At 39.6% G+C, this 21,070-nt stretch overlaps 1 protein-coding gene across 9 annotated transcripts in view; it reads right to left on the bottom strand.

Annotated features, from left to right (window-relative positions):
- LOC101167997 (sodium channel protein type 5 subunit alpha) overlaps nt 1-21,070 on the bottom strand; it is a 254,888-nt gene that overhangs the window by 30,979 nt on the left and 202,839 nt on the right. For 8 of the 9 annotated variants that reach the window (XM_078938898.1, XM_078938896.1, XM_078938901.1 and 5 more), the window contains one exon: nt 16,855-16,978. In XM_078938898.1, coding sequence (XP_078795024.1) covers nt 16,855-16,978 — 124 coding nt within the window. The remainder of the gene's footprint in view (nt 1-16,854; nt 16,979-21,070) is intronic. The other variant, XM_078938902.1, reaches the window with a different exon arrangement.

Genomic DNA, 21,070 nt, shown 5'->3' with positions numbered 1-21,070 from the left:
CAGAAGAGCAGAGAAGAACGGACACTTCTGTCCTCGTCTGAAGACATGAGGACTTCATCTGAAAATTATAAAGAGAAGCTTTATAATTTGTAAAGTTTCACCCCAAACTCTTTACATTCCTAAGATGAATGGGCTCAATTATATTCTTTAAATTGGTAACTTGTTAATAAGAGGAAACATGTTATTATTTGAAATACTTAAAAAATTGACAAATTTTGCTTTTAGTTTGTCAGAAATAAATACTTTTTTTTAAAACTATTGTTAATTCCGCCTTCTATTTGCTAGTTTTACTATATTGATCTCCAAAATACATAACATCGAATCTGAAATATACCTTTTTTCAGGTCACAATAAAAATGTTGCAAATATTCCATTTAATGCTGATAGGAGGTTTTTGTCTTCTGATCTTTATGCCCTAAAAAAAGGGCAGGATTTTCTTGCAGGTTCACTTTAAATGTGGAGTTATCCTTGTTCTCACTATTTAATGTAAATAGTCACATTGGAGGTTTTAGATTTTGGCCTAAGCTCTTTTTTTTGCATCGGTAACATTGTTTTTTTTATTTTTTCTAGGTAACATCTTTGCTCTTGTCTGTTGTTTGTTTTGGCTCAACAGAAAAAGATGTCAGACCCGCCTTTGCAGTTTCACCATTTCTGATGCCATGAACGAACACTTCCATGTTTTTGCCACATTAAATTGTCACTAAAGTGCATCACAACGCAGGTTATCTGAAGGGTAACAGTGACTTAATCTAGTTTAAACTGAATACTGAAATTTCTACATTTTTTTCTTTGTTATCTTTGTTACTTTTCAGGTTCTATATTTAAAATCCCTCCATCCATCCATTTTCAGAGCATGCTAAATGTCTTTTGGAGTCACAGGGTTGCTGGAGCCAATCCCAGCTACTGTTGGGCAAAGGTGGGGTACACCCTGAACATGTTGCAGGATTTTAAAATAACCATTTAATTCTGTGATTTAACAATATTTTTGGTGGTACCTATGATCACTCAGACTAGAATGCTTTTTTTGGGTGTGGAACACCAAGCTTCACCTCTGCTGAATCCGCAGTGTCTGAGCTCAGCAGAGGCATAGCATGGAGAGGCTGCCTTCATGTGGCTTTGGACTGAATTCATCTCTTAATATGCCCCAGCGACACGTCCTCGCTTTGCTCCAGGGCACAGGAGCAGGCAGGTTGCGTGTTCCACGAAGCCGTGGAAAGTGTTCGGCATCACAACGTGAGGCAGCGAGCTGACATTTAGAGGACTAACAGCGCAGCCACTGCCAGGCTGGGTGTCATGCAGATGTGTGTGTGTTTCTGAAAGCACATCTTTCTTCTGATGGTGCGCTGCAGCTGGATGAGAAAGGAACATCTATTTATATTAGAGACTGCCTGCATGAAGCTGCAGGTACGAGTTCACTTTTCTGCATCCTGGAAGGATGTTCTCATCCTTTCATGTCTGGTTTTTATCCCAGCTGTGCAGCTGATAAAAATATATTTGTACAAGAACAAACTGCAGCCTCACCAGCAACCCGCTGACGGAGAGCTGCAGAGAATATGACTTCCTCTGGAGGAAGTCAAAGAAAAATGCTCCCTCCACTTCTTTGCAGTAAAACATTCATTGTACCTGCAGAGAAGATGGACTCAGCAGAAGGTTACTCATTACACCGTGAGCGGTTTTGAGGAAGGAAGATGCAAAGTGAAGGAAGAACTTTGAGTCTGAACATGCGGTCTGAAGCTTGTAGTGTCTGAGATGAACTCCTTGTTGAACAGTGTGATTTCGAGAAAAATTACTTTCTCTCCTGACCTCAGAGTGGATCTTTTTGTCCTCCGTGGATCGATGAAGTATTTCTGAATATGAACCTGAATAAAAAAGCTTCTGTTAGGTTTTGTCAGCTGAAGTCAACCCGTGTCCTTCATTAGATTGACGAGTTTCTTCACGCTCTCCACCTCATTAGTGTTTAGATTATCCAGCCTTTTTTCCAAAGTGATCAATAATCAGCGGCAAGGAGCGTCGCTGTTCGGGCCGACAGACGCTCTGTCTTTGTGACAGCCAGAGGGAGCAGCGGGGAGGCGAGCTGCTGCCTGTGCTTTGTAACACAGCGAGAGCAACCATGCACCCAAAGAGCAGATCAAACGGCGAAAAAACCAAAACCATATTGGTGAAACTCTCCGATCTCCACGTTCTGCTGAGCAATCCGGAGAGGCGGGAGCCGTCTATAAACTGCAACTATCTGCAAATGATGTGTGACAGTGGAAATGTTGATGCAGCTGATGTTCAGACTTACATAATCTTGTCCTACAGGCTGATAAATCCCAAACAGCCCTTTGGAAAAGGTCAAAAATAGTGTGCCATCTGTCAGATGACCCGAAACACAGATTAACCCCTTCAGATCCAAGGCTTTCTTAAAAAAAAATACAAAAAAAAAAAACTTAACAAACTTTAACAGTCATCAAAACTCAAAACTTTATTAGAGATGAAATGCCAGCAGCTGAAAAAGGCTGCTCTTCTCGTGAATTATGTCAAAATCGTCAGTATATTTAAAAAACAAGTTTTTGTCAAAAAAAAAAAAAAAATTCTCCTTCATTTATTTATTCTTTTAAGCCTTTTCCTTTGAAAAGCAGGGTGTAACACCTGAACTTTGTGTTCAAATCTGCTTAGGTCTGTGTTGGACTGGATGATGAAGTTGCGCGTACGCACACAAAGCAACAGAAACTGCTTCCTCCTGTTGTTTGCGCACACAGCTGGTGCTCCTCCTGTTTTCTGGCCCACTTCTGCACCAGCTGGCCCCCCATCACAGAATTTTAGAGCTGTCTCAGCAGACCGGTGCTGCTGGTCCAGATCTGAGCTGAGTCAGGATGGAGGCCTGGCAGCGGCCACGCGCCCGAGGAGCAAATCTGTTTCTCTTCCCAAAGTCTGTTGATGCAGCAGTGTCCAAATGTCAACAGGTGGAGGCCCTTTTCTGTGCCCCTTCATCCTCAGGATCCTCTTTTCTGTCCTCTTCTTCATTTGTTTCTCCGACCATTCGTCTGCTTCCATTTCTAACCTGCTGTCGCAGAAAAACTGGTGGCACAAAAGAGGCGTCTGGCTGGTCTCATCCCTCCCCACCTATCGCCGCTCAAGCGTCCGATCCGAGTCCAGCCGGTGACAAACGTCTGCCTGCTGCGAAGGACTCTGATGAGTCAGGGGAAAGGCGGCGGGTGTGATGGACACATCCATCTTGTAAATGAATCAAAGCTAAAACAACATCTGCTGTTGGCTGGAGCCTTCATTCCAGGAGTGAGGAGGAAGATGTAATGATTTTATGGACATTAACGTTCTCTTTTGATGAAATTTGATTCTGGTTCTTCTGTGACGCTTCCTGTGGTCTCCCACCATTCCCTGGCCCTCTCCCTTATCTCGAGATCTTTCTTTCAGAAAGGCTTATGTGCAGGGAGGCATGAAAATGAGGCAAAAATGTGTGTGTACAAATTTAAACACAAAGAAATGTTAAAAAGAAACCACACTACTCACGATAAATTAGAAATGTTGTTGTTTACGTAAGTGCTTTTCTTGAAGTACGTTAAAGTTACCTTTGATATTCCAAGTAACGAGTGAGAAGAAACACAATTTTCATTAGTTTGATATTTATTATCCCCAAAATTAAGACAATATTAAAGATAGCCGCTAATGAAAAACATGGACCTTTGGAAACAAACGTCTTTGGAAAGTTTTTTTGCCAAGGGGAAAACGACCAGCCAGGTAACAGAAGAGGAGCCTTTGACTTAACAAGTTTTAATAGACAGTACTTCTTTTTTGCACCATGAGTGTGGGAAGGGGAGAGATGATGACACCTGTGCGACTTACAATGGCATGAATGTCTAAATAAGATAACAGGGTTCATCTTGTGACGTCTCTGTTCCTCTCTTATCGTAGCATTGCTACAATAATCATCCGCCTGCGCTCTTAAAGATCGGTCCGTGGGAACTTTGTATGATGTCATACCGGTCCGCTGCGTTTAAAAGGTTGGGGACCATTTCTCTATGGTGTTCAGGTCAGAGGTCATTGCTGACCAAACCCTATGAGCCACTCTCACTTCCTGAAGTCTAGCTGTGACAGTTCTGGCACCATGTGTTGGAGCGTTATCATCCATGAACAGAAAGTTGGAGGTGTTTTAATGGAATTGGAGTTGAATTGAAGGGACCATCTAAGACAGCAGTTCTCATTACGTCGATTGCGATTGAAGATGTGACGGTAGATCGTGGATCCTCAAAAATAAATAAAAACAAAAACATATATCTTTAATTCTAAAAAAATGCCGTCAGTAAAAAACTATCTTCATCGGGACATATTTTGATTGATTGACATGAAGAACAGCCAATCAAACATTTTCTGAGACATATGTCATTGCACATGTGTGTTTAACCCTTGTGCTATCCTAGGCACTTTAACATTGGGAGTTGGGTCATATAGACCCACTAGACAGTGCTCTGAACCTTTTTTCTTCAATGATTTGTGATCTTCACTGGTGTCCATGGATTACATGAAATCTTTCCACCTTTATCCACCTTTGTCATGGTAGGGAGAACACATCAATGTAAGGGGGGGGGGGGGGGGGGGTCATCTAAGATAGCATAAGGGTTAAGTACACTGCACGCACATTCTGCCCGCCGTCTTCTGTCAGGCCCCACTGCATGCCAGGTCACCGGCGGAGGACAACTCCAGCCCACAAGAGCGTTGATTGAGACCCGGGCCAGCCCGAATGCCCTCTCGGTTGGAAGTGAGACCAAGACCACTGACTCAGCCGTCCTGCCACGGCGCCTGCTGCCAGATCCAGAGTTCCACGACTGAGGGGAGCCACTCACTGAGGCAGCAGTGTTGTCCTGAAGCACCCGCTTCTCCAGCCCTGCCCACAGATCAGGGGCCCGTGCTGCCCGTACTCTGTCGCTGCTACACAGCCCAGCCGACGCCCCGAGCCATAGACCGTAGCAATACAGAGTATTTACAGTCAATGCTCGCCACCCATTGGAAAGCCTGATTCATGTGCGCTCTAGCTTCTGGGGATAACTGCTTGATACTGTGTACAGCAAATATTTGTTTCAAAGGTTAAGCCAACATAAAAGTGTTCAGTGGACTCCTAACTGTGGATTTAGCAGCTAATGTGCCTAATTTTTCTCCACTGGCCCAAGGTTAGTGACTTAAACAGAACCTAGAACAGAAAGAACATATAATGCTTTTGGTTGTCAGCACACTGCACGTGAAAGCTGGTAACACATGAATCAGATTCAACGAGCTGTTGATGGCAAAATTACAGGAATTTTTTTCATGTTGTAATCTTACATATTCATCTCAATTTATCTATTTATATAAGTATATGTAAGTTGCTGTTTCTCTTTCGGCTTTTCCTATGAGGGGTCGCCACAGTGAACGAGTCGCATGGTAAACTTGGAAATGTTTTATGCCGGATGCCCTTCCTGATGCAACCCTCTCAAAGCAACCGGGCTTGGGACCGGCACAGAGGTAGAGAAGGGAACAGGGAGGAGCCTGGAATCGAACCCTGGTTTCACGGACGGCCTCGCAAACCAGCACGAGCTAAACCGGAGCCCCATAAGTATATATGTAAGTATACGTATTTATAAAAGTATATATGAGCACACTCCTGGCCTTAAGCAGACGCCCAAAGAGGTACACAAGAGATAATGAAGCCAGATGGCCAAACAGGCTGTTCGTCACTTAGCCTGCGAAGTGTACGTTCAGTGGCAGGGTCAAAGCAGCAGAGCAGACCAATGGCTGGTCATTTAAGTCAAAGCAGTGGAGTTGGTTGTGAATTGTTTGTCCGGAAACCCTAGTACCCCTCACATCTGGTAATGGGCCTGCAGCTGCGTGGCGTTCGGTTGTTGCGCAGCGCGGAAGGTGGGTTGTGGTAGGTGGCAGAGTACGGCGAGCGTGGATGTGACTCTGGATTCGAGCTGGGCCCCTTTCCCAGATCTCTCCAGCTCATGGCGGGCTGGCTCGGCTGACACTTAACAGCTGACTTAGAACTGGTGTGGATCAGAGGAATCTGACTACTTAACAAAAACAAAGCATCGTATTTACTTCTTCTGTGGTTCACTCGCGATACATCTGTAAAACTTCACGTAAAGACCACAAATGTATGTCATGTATGTAGGTCATGTATGATTAATTTTCATCCGTAAATTAAGAACAAAATGTAAATAGCGGTTCTGTGACAGGGCCTTTAACTGCAGACCACAGAGCTTTATTGCTATGTCGTAAATATTCCATCAGTTTCTCTGATGCAAAGATTTTTATGCTCCAAATGAACAGATTGACCATCATTCCTTCCTTCAAACTCTTGTTTACTCATTGAAACTTGCATGTTCCTGCAGCTTCAGGCTGAGCTTGTGCACATCAGTGGGGGATCTTCCTCTGCAAAAACTTAACCTTCTCTCTCCTCAAACCTGACTTTCTTCCACGTTGACGCCTCAGTCATCCAAGTGCTGACAAAAAGATTTCTTTATATGTTTGTTGATTTCTCTTCTGTTAACATCACGATAAGGCCATTTTAGTCCGGACTTATGGTGCGGTCTCCAAAATACTCAATCTACCAACACAAAATAGGAAATGTAATAAATGTAAAATCTTCTACATTGTTTTAACAATGGGGATTAACTTATCTGCCGAATAAAATGACAAGGATTAAGCTTTTCTCCATCTTCCACATCCTAAAAGACTAAATTTCTTCTACTTTGGGAATGAAAACAAGTCCAAAAGTTCCAGCTTGGACCAGCAGCAGGTGCTAGGAGGCTTTCTGCTGGAATTTTGCTCTTCAGAGAGGGGTTTCCAGCTGCCTGACCTCATTCTTTTCTTTCTTAGCTCCCAGATCCCTCAGACAATGACTTATATTATTTTTCAAATTAAACTGAAGACACAAATACGTTTAATTTATCTCTCAATGTGTTCCACCAGCAGACAAATATGTGCACTCCGGGAGGAAAGCGGCTGAGTCAGGAAGGAAACACGGTGTTTGCTTTTCACCTGGCTTAGTCAGAACACCACCATAAATCTATTATGAAAGTATGGGGGCAAGTGGGGGGGGGGGGGGGGGGGGGGCAATAATGTGACTAAAGGAACTTGTCTGCAAAGCAAACACACAACGACATGGTGAGGCTATGCACAGTCTGAAAAACGTAACAATCAGATATTAATGTGCTTAATTCTTACGCATTTCTGAAGGGTTTGGTGTATAAGAACATTTTCAAAGCTTTTAATGAATCTTCATTTTTCTGCGTTTTAACCTGGTAAAAACAGGATCTACATGTAAAACCCTTCGTTGATCCTGTTTCCAAACATATTTAATGTTGCAGCTTAAATCATGTGGAACCTGAAGTGAAAAAGAGACTTTAAACTAAAATAACCCTTGTGCTATCTTAGATGACCCCACCCTTACATTGACGTGTTCTCCCTACCATGACAAAGGTGGATAAAGGTGGAAAGATTTCATGTAATCCATGGACACCAGTGAAGATCTCAAATCATTGAAGAAAAAAGGTTCAGAGCACTGTCTAGACCAGGGGTCTCCAACCCTGTGGCGCCCGCGAGCACCCCTTGTGGCGCCCGCAGGGAATGCACCAATTGAATTGTAGCAAATATTCAACAATCAATAATGGCATGTCTGTCAATGACAACAATATCAACTCTGAGATAAAGGTTGACAAAAAAACAAATACGAAAACAAATATAACCTTAACCTTTGTTTTGTAAAGTGTCCTTGTGTTTCTTGAATGGCGCTTTAAATAAAATGGATTATTATTATTATTCATATGACATAAAAAAAATTATCAATAAAAATAAGGGTCTATTACAAAAGTTTAAATAGATCAAATAAATTACACAAAGTCTGGGCATTCTTATGATTCATGTAATGTAAAGATTTAGAGAATAGGTTAAGACGGTTGAGTAATCCATTAATGTGAGGTTTCACCTTTAAGAATTAGTGAAGATTGAGCATTCCCATAAAATGATATTTACCCTTCCAATCATTTTTTACATTCTCGCTTTAACTGGGATAATGATCTTTGTGTCTTTTGTGGAAATGATGTAGAAACTGTGGAACATCTTTTCTTTGAATGTTTTCATGTAAAATAGTTTTGGTCTTCTTTTCATAATTGGCTCAAATCTAAAAATATCAGCATTACCCTTTAAATTGGAATACAATTAAAATTCGATTACAATTAAATGACAAAAATCTGGACTTTCTGATTAATGCACTGATTGTAATTTCAAAGAATTTTATTCATACTTGTAAATATTGCAGACATTTTTAATACTTGTCTATATTTTAATTGGTGATAGTATAAATATATACAGCAGGTAATGCAGGCTGGAAAACAGCTGCACTTTTTCAGACCATAAATAAACAATAGACAATTTGTTTATGAAAGTTTTGAGGATTTTGGAGGATTTTTAATGTTGGTGTCGCACAAAATTAGAAAAATGCCAAATATTTTTGGAGTGATCCCAGTGATGAGTTCTGTGATTTAGTTTTTTATGTTTTATGAGACCTAAACATGATTTTCACAATTATGTTTAAAAAGTTAAAGTTAAGTTAAAGTTTTAAAGGTTTAAAAGTTAAGCTTTAGTGTGTTCAATAAATGTTTATCTTGTTCAGCCCGCAACCTAAAGTGTGTTTTGGATTTAGGCCCCCCCTTCTGCAACTGAGTTCACCCCCATGTAATACGAGTCTAGAAAATTCATGCATGTTTTTGTGTGTAAAATATGCAAATAAAAATAGGGCACACGAAAGGACGTCCTCAAATTGTGTTTGTGTGTGCGGGGGGGGGGCTAGGAGGTTTTTAATAAACAGGTCCTGTGGCGCCCTTCATACCACTTAGTGTCCATGAAATAGCCCTCAGTCTCGAAAGGGTTTGTGACCCCTAGTCTAGTGGGTCTAGATCAGGGGTGGCAACCCATGGCTCCGGAGCCACATGTGGCTCTTTCATCCTTTTGTTGTGGCTCCCTGTGACTTTGGAAAATAATGAGTATTTTATAATAATTAAATTTTATTTTAGTTTGTTCATCTGTTGGCTCCGTACGAAGCGCGTACCACGTCAGAACCAGCTTCCTAAATGAGCTTGTATTTATCGGGCGAGAACTGCAGAGCTGATAGCAGGAGGAGACACGCGGTCCGGAGTGATCTTCTGCCGGGAACTTGACGTGCTGTGGGGCAGAGAGCAACACGCTGATGACAGAGAGTTTGCGCCAGTGTTGCCAGATAGAGTCACAGTTTTCCAGCCCAAAAGTCATCTGAAAACCGCCAGACCCAGCCAAAAACCGCCCAACATAACTTTTGTTGATATTTTTTTTCGCACTGGACTGATTTAGCAAAATAAAAGATTTTTCTAAATAAAAGATAGTTCAGACTAAAAATAAAATATGTACAATATTGAATATTTCTTCAGCGGGCCGCCTTCTTCCATTCATTTTCTTAACCCACTCTATCCCCGCCATAACCTGCGTCCTGCTCTTTCATCCTTGTGCTGCGCTGGAGCGACCCGACTATCGTATTTTGCGCTCTCTGTGTAGGACACACTGAGGAGCGCGGGGGAAACAAATCTCAGCTGCAGAGGAGTTGAACAGGTGAACAGGTAGAGAGGAAAAGCAGGTAGAGAGGTGGAGGAGGGGCTTTGGCTTTAAACTCTGTCAGAGAGAAGCAAACACGGGCGTCCGATTGAGACGCAGCTTTCTCTGCAGGAGTTGAAGCAGAGACTTTCCCTGGGATGATTTTATAAACCCAAACATGGAAACATGATTACCAAGTAGAACTCTTCAAAATAATAAACCTGATCTCTCCACATTCTCAGTTTCTACCATGCATTGATGAACACATGGCTCCATGCAGCGATCAGACCATAACTTCAGCTGGTGGCTCCTCCCAACGCGGCCGCGGTCTCATCCTTTTAAGAACACAATGTGCATTTGCAGTGATGTATGTTTCAGAGGATGTCCGGTTGGCCAATCTACATGTCAATCAAGTCCCGTACTTCTCAGTGAGGATTTTGATTGGCTGGTGGATTTTTAAGAAGTACTTTTTTTATCTTTTCTGGCCCGCGATCTACACTCATGTCCTTGAAGATCGACGTAATGAGCACCCTTGATATAATATATACATGCATAATATATATAATGATGTCAAAACGGGTTGTGGCTCCGGGTGCTTTCTTTTCATTAGGGGCGGTCCCAAATGGCTCTTTGAGTAAAAAAGGTTGCCGACTCCTGGTCTAGATGATCCAACTCCGAAAGGTCAAAGCGCCTAGGATAGCACAAGGGTTACTAATGATATAGTGATCCCTCGCTCTATCGCTGTTCACCTTTCGCTGTTTGCAGTTTTTTTTCACTGCAACTTTAAATGCCTTTGTTTTTTCAGAGTGCAATGTGTTCTGCGTGTTGATTGGCTGTTGAGCTTGTCGATCAATCCCCGTGCCATGGCACCTGTACAGAATGCGTTCAGTTTTCCAGATCTACATAAATCCTGGATCATGATCAGATCTTTGTTTTCATTCTATGATCATGGACTTATTTTTTCATGAAGGTTTGAACTTTGAGAGTTTGAACAAGAGAAAAAAGTCTAAAATGTTCATGTCTGTCTGAGAAAAGTGTGGAAAGCATGAAGTGAGGAGTTTTACAGTGATCCAACTTTGTGGATTTCACCTATCGCAGTTTTTTTTTTAGAATCTAGGTAGTACAGTAATCGAGGAAAGACTGTTTACCAATTTTCACGCAGAATTAAACAGCCTTTCCTTTTTGCTGCCCCCCAATTGGTCTTTTCAGGAGCACTGACGATTGCATTTTGACATTTTTGCTGTTTTAATGTAGTATTGTAATTCAACTGAACAAGCTCTTTGTCATGTTGTTCGTGTAAATTATAGTTTTAAGTCATATCTCAACTAAACAAAACTGTTTAATATGAGATTTTATGTCGGTTGACGTAACATTATAATAATAATAATAATAATGGATTGGATTTTTCTGCGCTCTTCAAGTCACTCAAAGCGCCTACATTGTGTCCATTATTCATTCACTCCTCATTCATACTTGGTGATGGTAAGCTACGGTTGTAGCCACAGCTGCCCTGGGGCAGACTGACAGAGACGTGGCTGCCATTTCGCGCCTACGGCCCCTCTGACCATCACCGTACAAGTACAAACTTCTTTTGGCTCTTCCAATTTGCAACCATTAAATGGTGTTAAGCGGTAAAATGTTTGCTTTTTGTTCAGAAGAAGAAGCCTCATGAAGCCTTCATTGAGTTCAGACTCCATGGGCTGCACAGTGGTGCAGTGGTTTGCCTTCTTACCTTACAGTGATATGGCGGTATGATAGGGCGGTTGTGTGGACCTGCAACTAACTTGTAACATGTCCAGGGTGAACCCTGCCTTCACCCAACAGCGGCCAGCTTATAAGCTCACGGAGCCCTAAAAGGGATGCAGCAGGTTAAGAAAATTGATGAATGGATGGAAGAATCTTAATGTTCAACTATTGTAGTTCTAATTTTTCATTTTTCTTTAGGTTATTAGGAGCCACAATATCAAACTACACTCTTAGAAAAATAAGACAGCTAGTATTATAGTTATAAATAACCAACTGTTTGTTCGACATAAATTAAACATAATATAAAAAATCCTATTTTTCTAAATATGTAATAGTTTATAACTTTTGACAGTGGTTCACATTACTTCCTTTCAAAATAAAAGACACCCTGTGCCACTCATCTTAACGCATCAAATGTAGTAGTAGGTAGTGTAATAACAGTAATAATGTTTAATAACAGTAATAATACAAGTTACAATAAAAAAGTCTATTTTACCATTTGTGGTAAAATAGACTTTCTGACCTCTCAGTCAGAAAGTAATAAATCTAACTAAGTAAAATTAAACCAGAGGTAATTAAGTAAACCCTGCCAAATTTTTCAAGCCATGAGGCACACTTTAAATCCTTGAATTTGTTCAAAAATAGCAAATCTACCTTATAACACCTTAAGTATAGATTCTGGTTGTGCATACTGACCTCAGATTGATTTTGTGTGATCCATGGAGCTAATAAATCCACCAAAAGGTTTTAGTATGACTTCAGAAAAATATGTAGGATTGTTGGAGCATTATGGGTACTGTAGTCAGCCCATCAGTTTGATGCTACTGTCCTTCTACTGTTTGGGAACAAGTTGACTAAAGTTTGAGTTAACCAAATGAACTCAAACTTTAGTTTAGTAAAAACGAAACTTTAGTTTACCTGTTGGTTTACAGTTACTTTTAATAGATAAAACCTAATTTTTCTTTACCCAGAGAGCCACAATGGAGGGGTTAAAGAGCCACATGTGGCCCCAGAGCCTCAGGTTGCACACGCCTGGTTTAGTAAAATGTGAGTTCCTTAAATAAGCAACTTCATTTAATTGAAACCGTTGCTTAACACTTTTCACGTTTTTTTTAATGAGTTGAGAAAAAAAACATCTAAGTAATAACAAAACCTAAAGATGTTTCCATGACTTTCAAATCTATGTCAGAATAAAACACCAGTACTTTGGTTAAACAAGAAATTTTAAAATAATACAACAAAAGGTTATGTTAACACAACAAATCAAGTTTTAAAATTTCAAGGTATCCCTTTAACTCGTGTTTTTTTTAATGTTATGTTTTGTTTTACGGTGTGAATGCTGCCTCTGCCAACCTCCGCAGGCACATTCTGCCCCTCCACCCCCCGCTAACATCCAAATGACCTGTGACATTCATGAAGTCTCCTAGTCTTTATGCATCTGTGCTCAAGTCAAATCTTGCTGTTTGTAGGCCCATAGCAACCAGACTCATCTCAGCTTCTCTGGGTCTGACACACTACTTTTCTTGTCAACCGTTATTTACTGGACACATGACGTAGAAAAAACGATTATACTCTCTGATTATAAAACTGTTATCTTTTTGCCACATGTGCCTTCAAATGAAAGAACCAGTGCAAGTCTAAAGGTTACACTTCTTTATTCTGTGTTTCTTTTGTCAGGGTGCAGCAATAATCTTGTGTGTTTTTTTATAAAGGTCCTCGAAAATTAAGAGATCCCTTAGTCATTACTGCCTTTACAGATGGATATGGGCTGTCTGTGAGTGAAAAAGGGGTAAATCTGTACGGGGCAACCAGGTTGCCTGCAGGACATTTTAAGATTATAGACGACCCGGTGAGCCCTTAAGGCAAAAACGTTCTTGGGTATTTGTTTCTATGAGCATGCTGTTGGTGACATGTTGTAGTGCAGTGTTTTTCAACTTTTGTTGAGCCAAGGTACACTTTATCCTTGACAAAAATCCTGCGGCACACCAGCATCCAAAAATTTAAAAAGGAGAAACTCTGTAGTCTGTATTGATGTACAGTCCCTCCACAATCTCACATGCATTTTTGTGATAATTGTGGCAGAAAAAGCTGGAAGTTGCAGCTGTTTTTTCTAGAAGTCATAATAAAAGTTAAGTTAGTTTTCTGTAATAAATTTCAACTAAATTATTTGAAATTTTACCCTGGTAGTTGTTTTTTCCTCCAGTTTATTAACATGCAGTTTTATGTAACCTAAAAATAAACAAATATATTCTTTCTAAATAGTGATTTATTTTTTAAATATTTTTTTCAATGTTGGTGCAAAGGCAACCGTAATTTTAGAACAATATGATCACAATGTTTGATGAGATTTACACAAAAGGTCTAACATTATATTTATGTTTTCTGTAGCTACACAAAAAGTTAACATGTTGAAGTTTTATTAGTTTTTCTTTTGTCTTATTCAAAGATGAAGACTTTGAAAACTTTAACAAAATGTTTTATTTCTTTTTAGATGATTTTTAGATGATTAAATTATTAAATTATTTCAATTTAGTTTAATTGTGTCTGTTGGCCACTTCACCTTAATCCTGTTTCTTAAATGTTGTTATTACTTCTTCTTAAGTTTAACATATAAAATAATGCAGACGTTATTAGAAAAGTGTTTCAGTTAGAAAGATGACTTGGACCAAACTCTGGGATGTTTGGCTGTTAATAAACACAAACCTTGAAGGACAACTAAACTGTTGACCTCTGATTTCATCAAGAAGGTTTAAAAACTGTTTGATGTGTGCTTGTTGTGGTTTCAAGACGTGTAACAGGGAAGACTCATTTAATGCTGAGACGCTGTCACTTTAACCCGATGCATCATGGGAGATGTAGTGTGAAAACTCCTCCAAAAGGGCAGAAAGACTCGCTTCTCTGAGCTTCATTGTTTTGTTCACTTGTTCCACGGTCTGATACCGGATTCTGTGGAAAGCTACACCGCTAAAGACGAGCTTTAGCTGGTATTTTTGTTAGAACTGAGCGACTTTATCAGCAGAATTTAGAACAAGGAAGTGAAGACTTTAAGCACTTCTGATTGGTCAGACTGATGACATGTGATTAAGCATCCAAGAATGATTTGTGGAGAAAATTAATTTTACATAAACATAGCTTCAGCTGCGGCTAAATCGCGGTACCGTCATTCTTATCAAAGTGTCTTTAATAGAATCAAATAAACACAAAGAAAAAAGTATTTTATGATCTTTCATATTCCTAAACACTCAGTGTTTTATCAGGGCCTGTTTGGATGAACACAGAGCTGATATCCTGGAGATGGAAAATGTTTTTAGATCAGTGAAAATGGGTAATTTCCCATGCACACCTGACCATATCTCGAGGCACGGCACACTGGTTGAAAAACACTGTTGTAGTGAACACTTAAACATCACTTAAGGGTAGGTAAAAGGTTAAGTAGGTGAGACGTAGGCGTGTCTACGGATTTTTCACTTTTTCAACCCCCCAAATCCTGTTGAGTTGGCAAGCAGCCCGTTGCTGTAGTTCAAGTGATAGGCTCTGCATTCTCCTTCTGTACAGCCCTTTTAGAAATAAGGAAATGAGACGATCAGAGCTCATTTGTGTGGGCATCTTACGGACACTTACACATTACCTGCACACCCCATTTGTGTGTTAGTAAGGGGCCAGTAAATGCAAGACGACAAGAGTGTTGCGTAAGAGCACCATACAACAGCATCCCTTACGTCATAAGTATGTGTAACTTCCATTATACTCACAAATACTTTATAGTAGTTATACTAGTAGTTATACTTTATAATAGTTTCTGAGAAATATATGGACAAAATCAGATATTAATCCCTACTATCAATCATCGCTGTGATAGTGTAGCAGTTTTTTATTTTCCTGCGTAATGTTCAATAGCTCTGTCTCTCAGTAAACCTGAGCAAAAAGCTGTCTGGGCATTCAAAAATCCATCCTTAATGTACATTTATTTTCTAAAATCCAAGTTTTACAGAAACCAAGAGTCAAACAAGATAAGTGTTTTACTCTGCTTTTTACAGCTTGAAAGCCTTTGACAAATAACTCTCCCCATGCTCTTCTTGCTCCTGCACCATGAAAAACAGACGTGTGAATGCAGTTTGACCGAAGATGAAGTCATGACATTAAGGTAATAAGGTTCAGAGCTGTAGAAGACATCCTGCCTCGTTCTGCTGAGTAAAATTCCTCATCCATCTGGCCTTGGCCTCTAGAGACCAGTTGCCCTCACATCCTCAATCATGAGCGTCCTCCAGAAACTGCTATTGGTCCTTCATTGGAGTTTTTTTTTCCACAGCAAACATCCTCTCTCAAAAAGATCTGTTCATTCACTTTATTGTGCAGCCAAATCTGCTGCAACCGATGTAAGTTCTAGCAACGCACAAAGTCGAGACACAGAGGAAGAGCTGTCAGAGAGCTTTTACTGTACATTGTGGACCATTCAGCTGCCCATTAATTCAAAGTGATTGTGGTTAACATGTGGTTTTCTTTATCACAGATAAATGACTCACAGGCCCTGGATATGAACCCTTAACCAAGCATTTAGCACACAGACTGTTTAACCCATTGTTATTATTCCCTTATTTTAACAACTTTTTTTTCAAACTGAACAACACAAAATATTAAAGAATTGAGCACAGATGCTTTAAGAACTGCAGACACAGGCCTTGGGTTTTCTTCAGTACATGTAGCTTAATGCAGACAATGCAAAAAGGTGAAAAAACTCAGGTGGAGGACTCCACTGCTGTTTGTGGGTTCATAGATCACTGTCAGTGGATCACCTGCAGAGACGACCCACTCCGAAGGGACTCTTCCGGGCCATCATGATGGGATAATTTGCCAGTTGTTTTCCTGCAAGGCTGCAGAATTTTACACAGAAGCGTCTCCTTTTGCTTATGCCATAAGCACTTTTGTTGTGCAAAGTTGATTAGTAAAACATTTTTGCAGGTTCATACACATCACACTGTCATCCGCAAAGAAACAGACGGAAATAGATAAAACCAAAATAACATTCTTACTCATCACATTTTCCCCGAACCAGGATGAGTCAGGAAGAAGACAAAGTGTGTGCGTCGATTGCAGAATATTCTGAATACGTCAGGCTTTTAAATAGAAACAGTTTATCATGAAATGCCAGAGAGGAACCTACAGTCAACAAAATCTAAAGTGAGGTGGACGTTCTCAGTCCTTTAACACCAAAACTGCCAATAACTTTGAAAACAAATAAAGATGTTTTGAAGACGTTTTCAACCCTGACTTTGATTTATGACTATGTATGATCTTGTAACGAGAAAGAGACAAAGGACTTCTGATCCGTTTTTCAGCTAAGCTGGTATAAAAAATGCCAACTTAATGTAATGGCACCAACAAAAATCACTAAGCCTTGGAAATATCAGTAAGTAATAAAAGTCATGTACTAAAAACCCAACTGTAAAGTTTTATTTTAATAACAGCAAACCGTCAACAACCTGTAGTGCACACTGATGCATTTGTTCATACCATCTGGGAAGCAGTTGTCGGGGTCCATTGCCTCTTCAGCCAACTCTGAGTACTCATCCTCCTCTTCCCCAGGTTTCCTCAGGTCTACAGTGCTCCCCTCAGACAGGCTGATGTCATCCTTCTGCTAATGGGAACACGAAAAAAAACAGCCATCAGAGGAGTGAAGTCATCCATCAACAGCAGGTCAGGTTTGAAGCTTATCTTTCAGATGAAGAAAACTGAAACCACAATGTAACACAACCTTAAATCTGGAGAGCAACACAGAAAGTGAGAGAGAAGAAAATGTCAAATCCATTGTAAAACAGAAAGCTTGTTCATAGCAATAATGTAAAATAAATGTTTTGAATAAATATTGTACTACTGAACTTTTTAATTATTGAGTGAACCTAGGTCTGCCTCCTGATGCAGATGACTCCATTGTGATGTTTCTTTGAAGGTTCTCTGCACTAAACCTTTCATAATCAATGTTTTTTGAGATTTGGAAATAATGAGCTGTTTCATGGAAATTGTGATTATTTGGATATTTAGGATGCTTACATTTCCTAAAGAAAAAAGGGTTTTATTGTATTGCATTAATCAGGATTTACAAATAAAGGTCTGATTGAAAAATTTCAAAAATATTTAAGTCTTTCCACTTAAAAATAGAATTCCTGAGGATAAAAACAAAGCAGCATCTTCACTTTCTTTAATCCTAAGAATGTTTAGAAATCGTATTAATCTTATGAGTAAAATAACCTTTTGGTTTAACTAATCAGCATCCAATTAGATTAAAAACAAAAATATTATCATTCACATTGGAAAGTGTATCCTCTGCAGTTTTGATTGAAAAAGGAGGAAAGAAAAACTCATTGAACAAAAACTACAAACCTGTAAAGCTAATCGATAGGAAATGTTTTCATAATATTCATACTGGTAGGTAAGGAAAGTTTAAATGTAATGTATTCAGTCTAATAATCTTTTGATCTATTTTCAAAGTGGCCTTTTAATTATAATTATGCAATTTTTTTCCATAATTAATAAACTATCATTTTCATAGACATAGTTTCTGCAGAACAGCAGGAGTTCATTAGAAATTCACCTCTGAGTTGTGAATGAGACTGTTGGCATGGAGTAAACCTGCCTTCATTTCCCATCATCCTTTTGTTTACACTCTCTCCTGCTAGCTTTCAACCCATTTCAACTCTAACTAGACAATAGCATCAAAACAAAATGATGACTTTAGATTCAGCTTCCAGCTCAGACGAGGAAAACACAGACGTTCATGGATCCGTTTGTCTACAAGTAGATGATCAGAATGGAGCGGAGCAGGGAGACTGGTGGCCTACTGATTGTAGATTTTACATTACAACTACCATCTTTTTCCATTTTTTGTCTGATTCTGATTCACCACAATCTAGATAAAGAAGTCAGAAATGTAGGTATAATCTTATCTCCATCACGAGAAAAATGATACAAGAACATGTTAAAAACACCACAAAATACACATATTTTCATTGGCGTAGGTCTTTAAATATAAAGATAAGCATTCAAACAGACAGACAATTAAAGGTGGAGTTTCTCCACCATGATAGTTCCTTACTATTTGTTTGGTTTACCTTTGACAAACAGATTAGAGATTTGTATTTAGCTGTTTATTTCTTTGTAGAAGGTCCAATAGAATTTTCAATAGAAGCTTCTAGGAGCCATCGGGGACTTCCTGCTTGGAACATCAGGGGGGAGGAGTCACTCGGTCCAGTTCTTCTTTACAAACAATGGATAAAATCTCATTGCTTTTGTAACGAATTTAAGGTTAGAAAATAATAAATATTATTAAACAAAATATTTTTTTATGATATAAAAGTGTTGTAGGTTAGAAGCAACCAACAAGAAATGCAAATCAAATATTTGTTATTACAAAAGAGCAATGATAAATAAATAAATAAATAAATAAATGAGATTTTTTTTTTTCAAAAGTGAGCTTAGATTATATAAAACACACATTTGCATAGTGCTCAAATTTTCTAAACTTTTCTTTTGACTAATTTGGGAAAATGTTTGGCTCGTGAGATAAAACCTCACTAATAAATGAACTACTCTGTTCCTGACAGCTCTGGAGTCAAACTCGCAGCTGATTCTACAGTAACAAATGTCAGTGGTTATCTTTAAAAAAGACCGTCTGTTCAGTTTGTTTGACTGTCAGCTTCACTGCTGCATTTCAGGTTGAGTGAGTCACACCTGAGGTTATATAAGAGACCGGAGTTAAGAAACAGGAGAAAATCCTCCATCTGCCATGAAAGCTTCTATCTGTTCACAACACTCAGACATAACTTAAGAAAGGACACCCCCAACACACAAACACCACAACCCCCCCCCCCCTCCACACACACACACACACACACACACACACACACACACACCACCACCACAGCTACACTCCTTCAAAGGTCCCAAAGGTGAGTGTGTATCCTACAGGAATGAGACAAATACAGATAAGTGATTTGGTGAGTTGGTCTGTTTTTAAGATGAAGGAATAGCACCGTGTGTGTGTGTGCGTGCGTGTGTGTGTGTGTTCACAGGTGCATGTTCACAGGTAAGCTAACTATCTGAGTCAACAGCTACTATATATCTACATATATATTCTATAAATGCATTCGGGAGGCCGAGCATAACCAGAGTGACAAACACCAGCGTTGGACACCCAAACCCAAAGTAACAGATCTGAACACACAGCTCATCTCTGACACACAACGACAGTCAGCGCCCAGGAGACACTGGGACGCTCCCAGCAGCCTTCAGCCACAACTTGCTGACACTTGATGGCCATAATGAGGGGTTTAAATGTAATTCTGCTTTAAGCTGTTTGTTTGGTGGAGGCACAGGCAAGCAAATACATTTAGGGGTTCTGTATTTTGATTAGTGTTATCCTAAAGATAGCTTATATGTTATCTTTGGGATAGCATATAAATTAATATGCAAAAGAAGTTCATAGAGGTTTTTATGTTTCTGAACTTGCAAAACAGAAAAAATTGTAACTTTATATATTTTTCTTTTTAACAACATATAATAAAACAGTTGTGAATCACAGTGTGCTTCAGCAGAGAGCAGTCGGATATATATTGATTCTTGTTTTGTTTTTGTTTTTTTAAATGGAATAACACCAATTTGCTAAACCAAGGGAATATCTAACATAATGACATGTCTTTAGAGCAGCAGCCCACCAGGTGACTTAGACTCACAGGTCTGTTAGATGAAGCATAATGTTACATAGCAGTTGTTGTTTGTTGTGCCGTAAGGAACTCGGGTTTTAATGAGGAGACATGGGACTGAACCTTTAAGACTTTGGAATAGTTGCTTCTTTCTACAGCCACCCCCCCCGCCGACCCCACCTCCTCCAGCAAATCTGGACAAATCACAGATGAGGAGTCTGTGATCCGACACAAACTAAAATGTGACTTCAGCGTTTTGACTCACATCTGTTTATTTCATACATTAGTGGCACAAACTGCTTCACAAAATAAAAACATAACATATCTGAACTAATATCATAAAACAAAAACCATCACATAATATAATAAAAACTCACTCAATCCCCTTTACCGGTAACCTCCTCATGTCAAGCATTGAATGACAGATAAATTAGAACAGAAACAGAAATGGAGATAGAAATCTGGCCTGATGCTGAAGTAAGGAAATATTACGGGGATTTCTCCACACCAGCCACCACCCACCTTTCATGATCACAGAGACATCACCACAGAATCCCCCCAATCAAAAATCCAATCAAAGACAGCAGAAAGATCCCACTGGAACGCCCCTGTGGGAGAAGGCCTAATAAAAACAACCATCCATGTTTCTCAAATGCTAATAAATATTATTATTTAGTTTAGCTAAACAACTCTGTCTCTTGTCTTAAGAACCGATAACTAAAACTTTACTTTTGTGTAATTTGAGCTGTAAGACAGGCACAAGCTTAGACCTAATAGCATTGATTTTACTCCTGTAGTGGTCTGTGAAGCTCTCATGTAGCATCTAAAGCTGCCATGAAGGACAGGTAGGACAGGTAGGGGACAACCTGGACAGGTCGCCAGTCTGTCACAGGGTAGAATGTCCACAAACACACACCCATTCACTCTCACACTCACACCTGGGGACAATTTAGTTCTTGTTCTTGTTGTTTGTAAGTTAAATCAATATAAAAGAATTGAATCCTTGTTGTCTTAGTGTTTTTGATGTGATC

The sequence above is a fragment of the Oryzias latipes genome, chromosome 20, assembly GCF_053564925.1.
Source record: "Oryzias latipes strain Hd-rR chromosome 20, Olatipes_Hd-rR_3.1".
NCBI classification, from domain to species: Eukaryota; Metazoa; Chordata; class Actinopteri; order Beloniformes; family Adrianichthyidae; genus Oryzias; species Oryzias latipes.
This window is presented reverse-complemented; position numbering and strand designations above follow the sequence as displayed.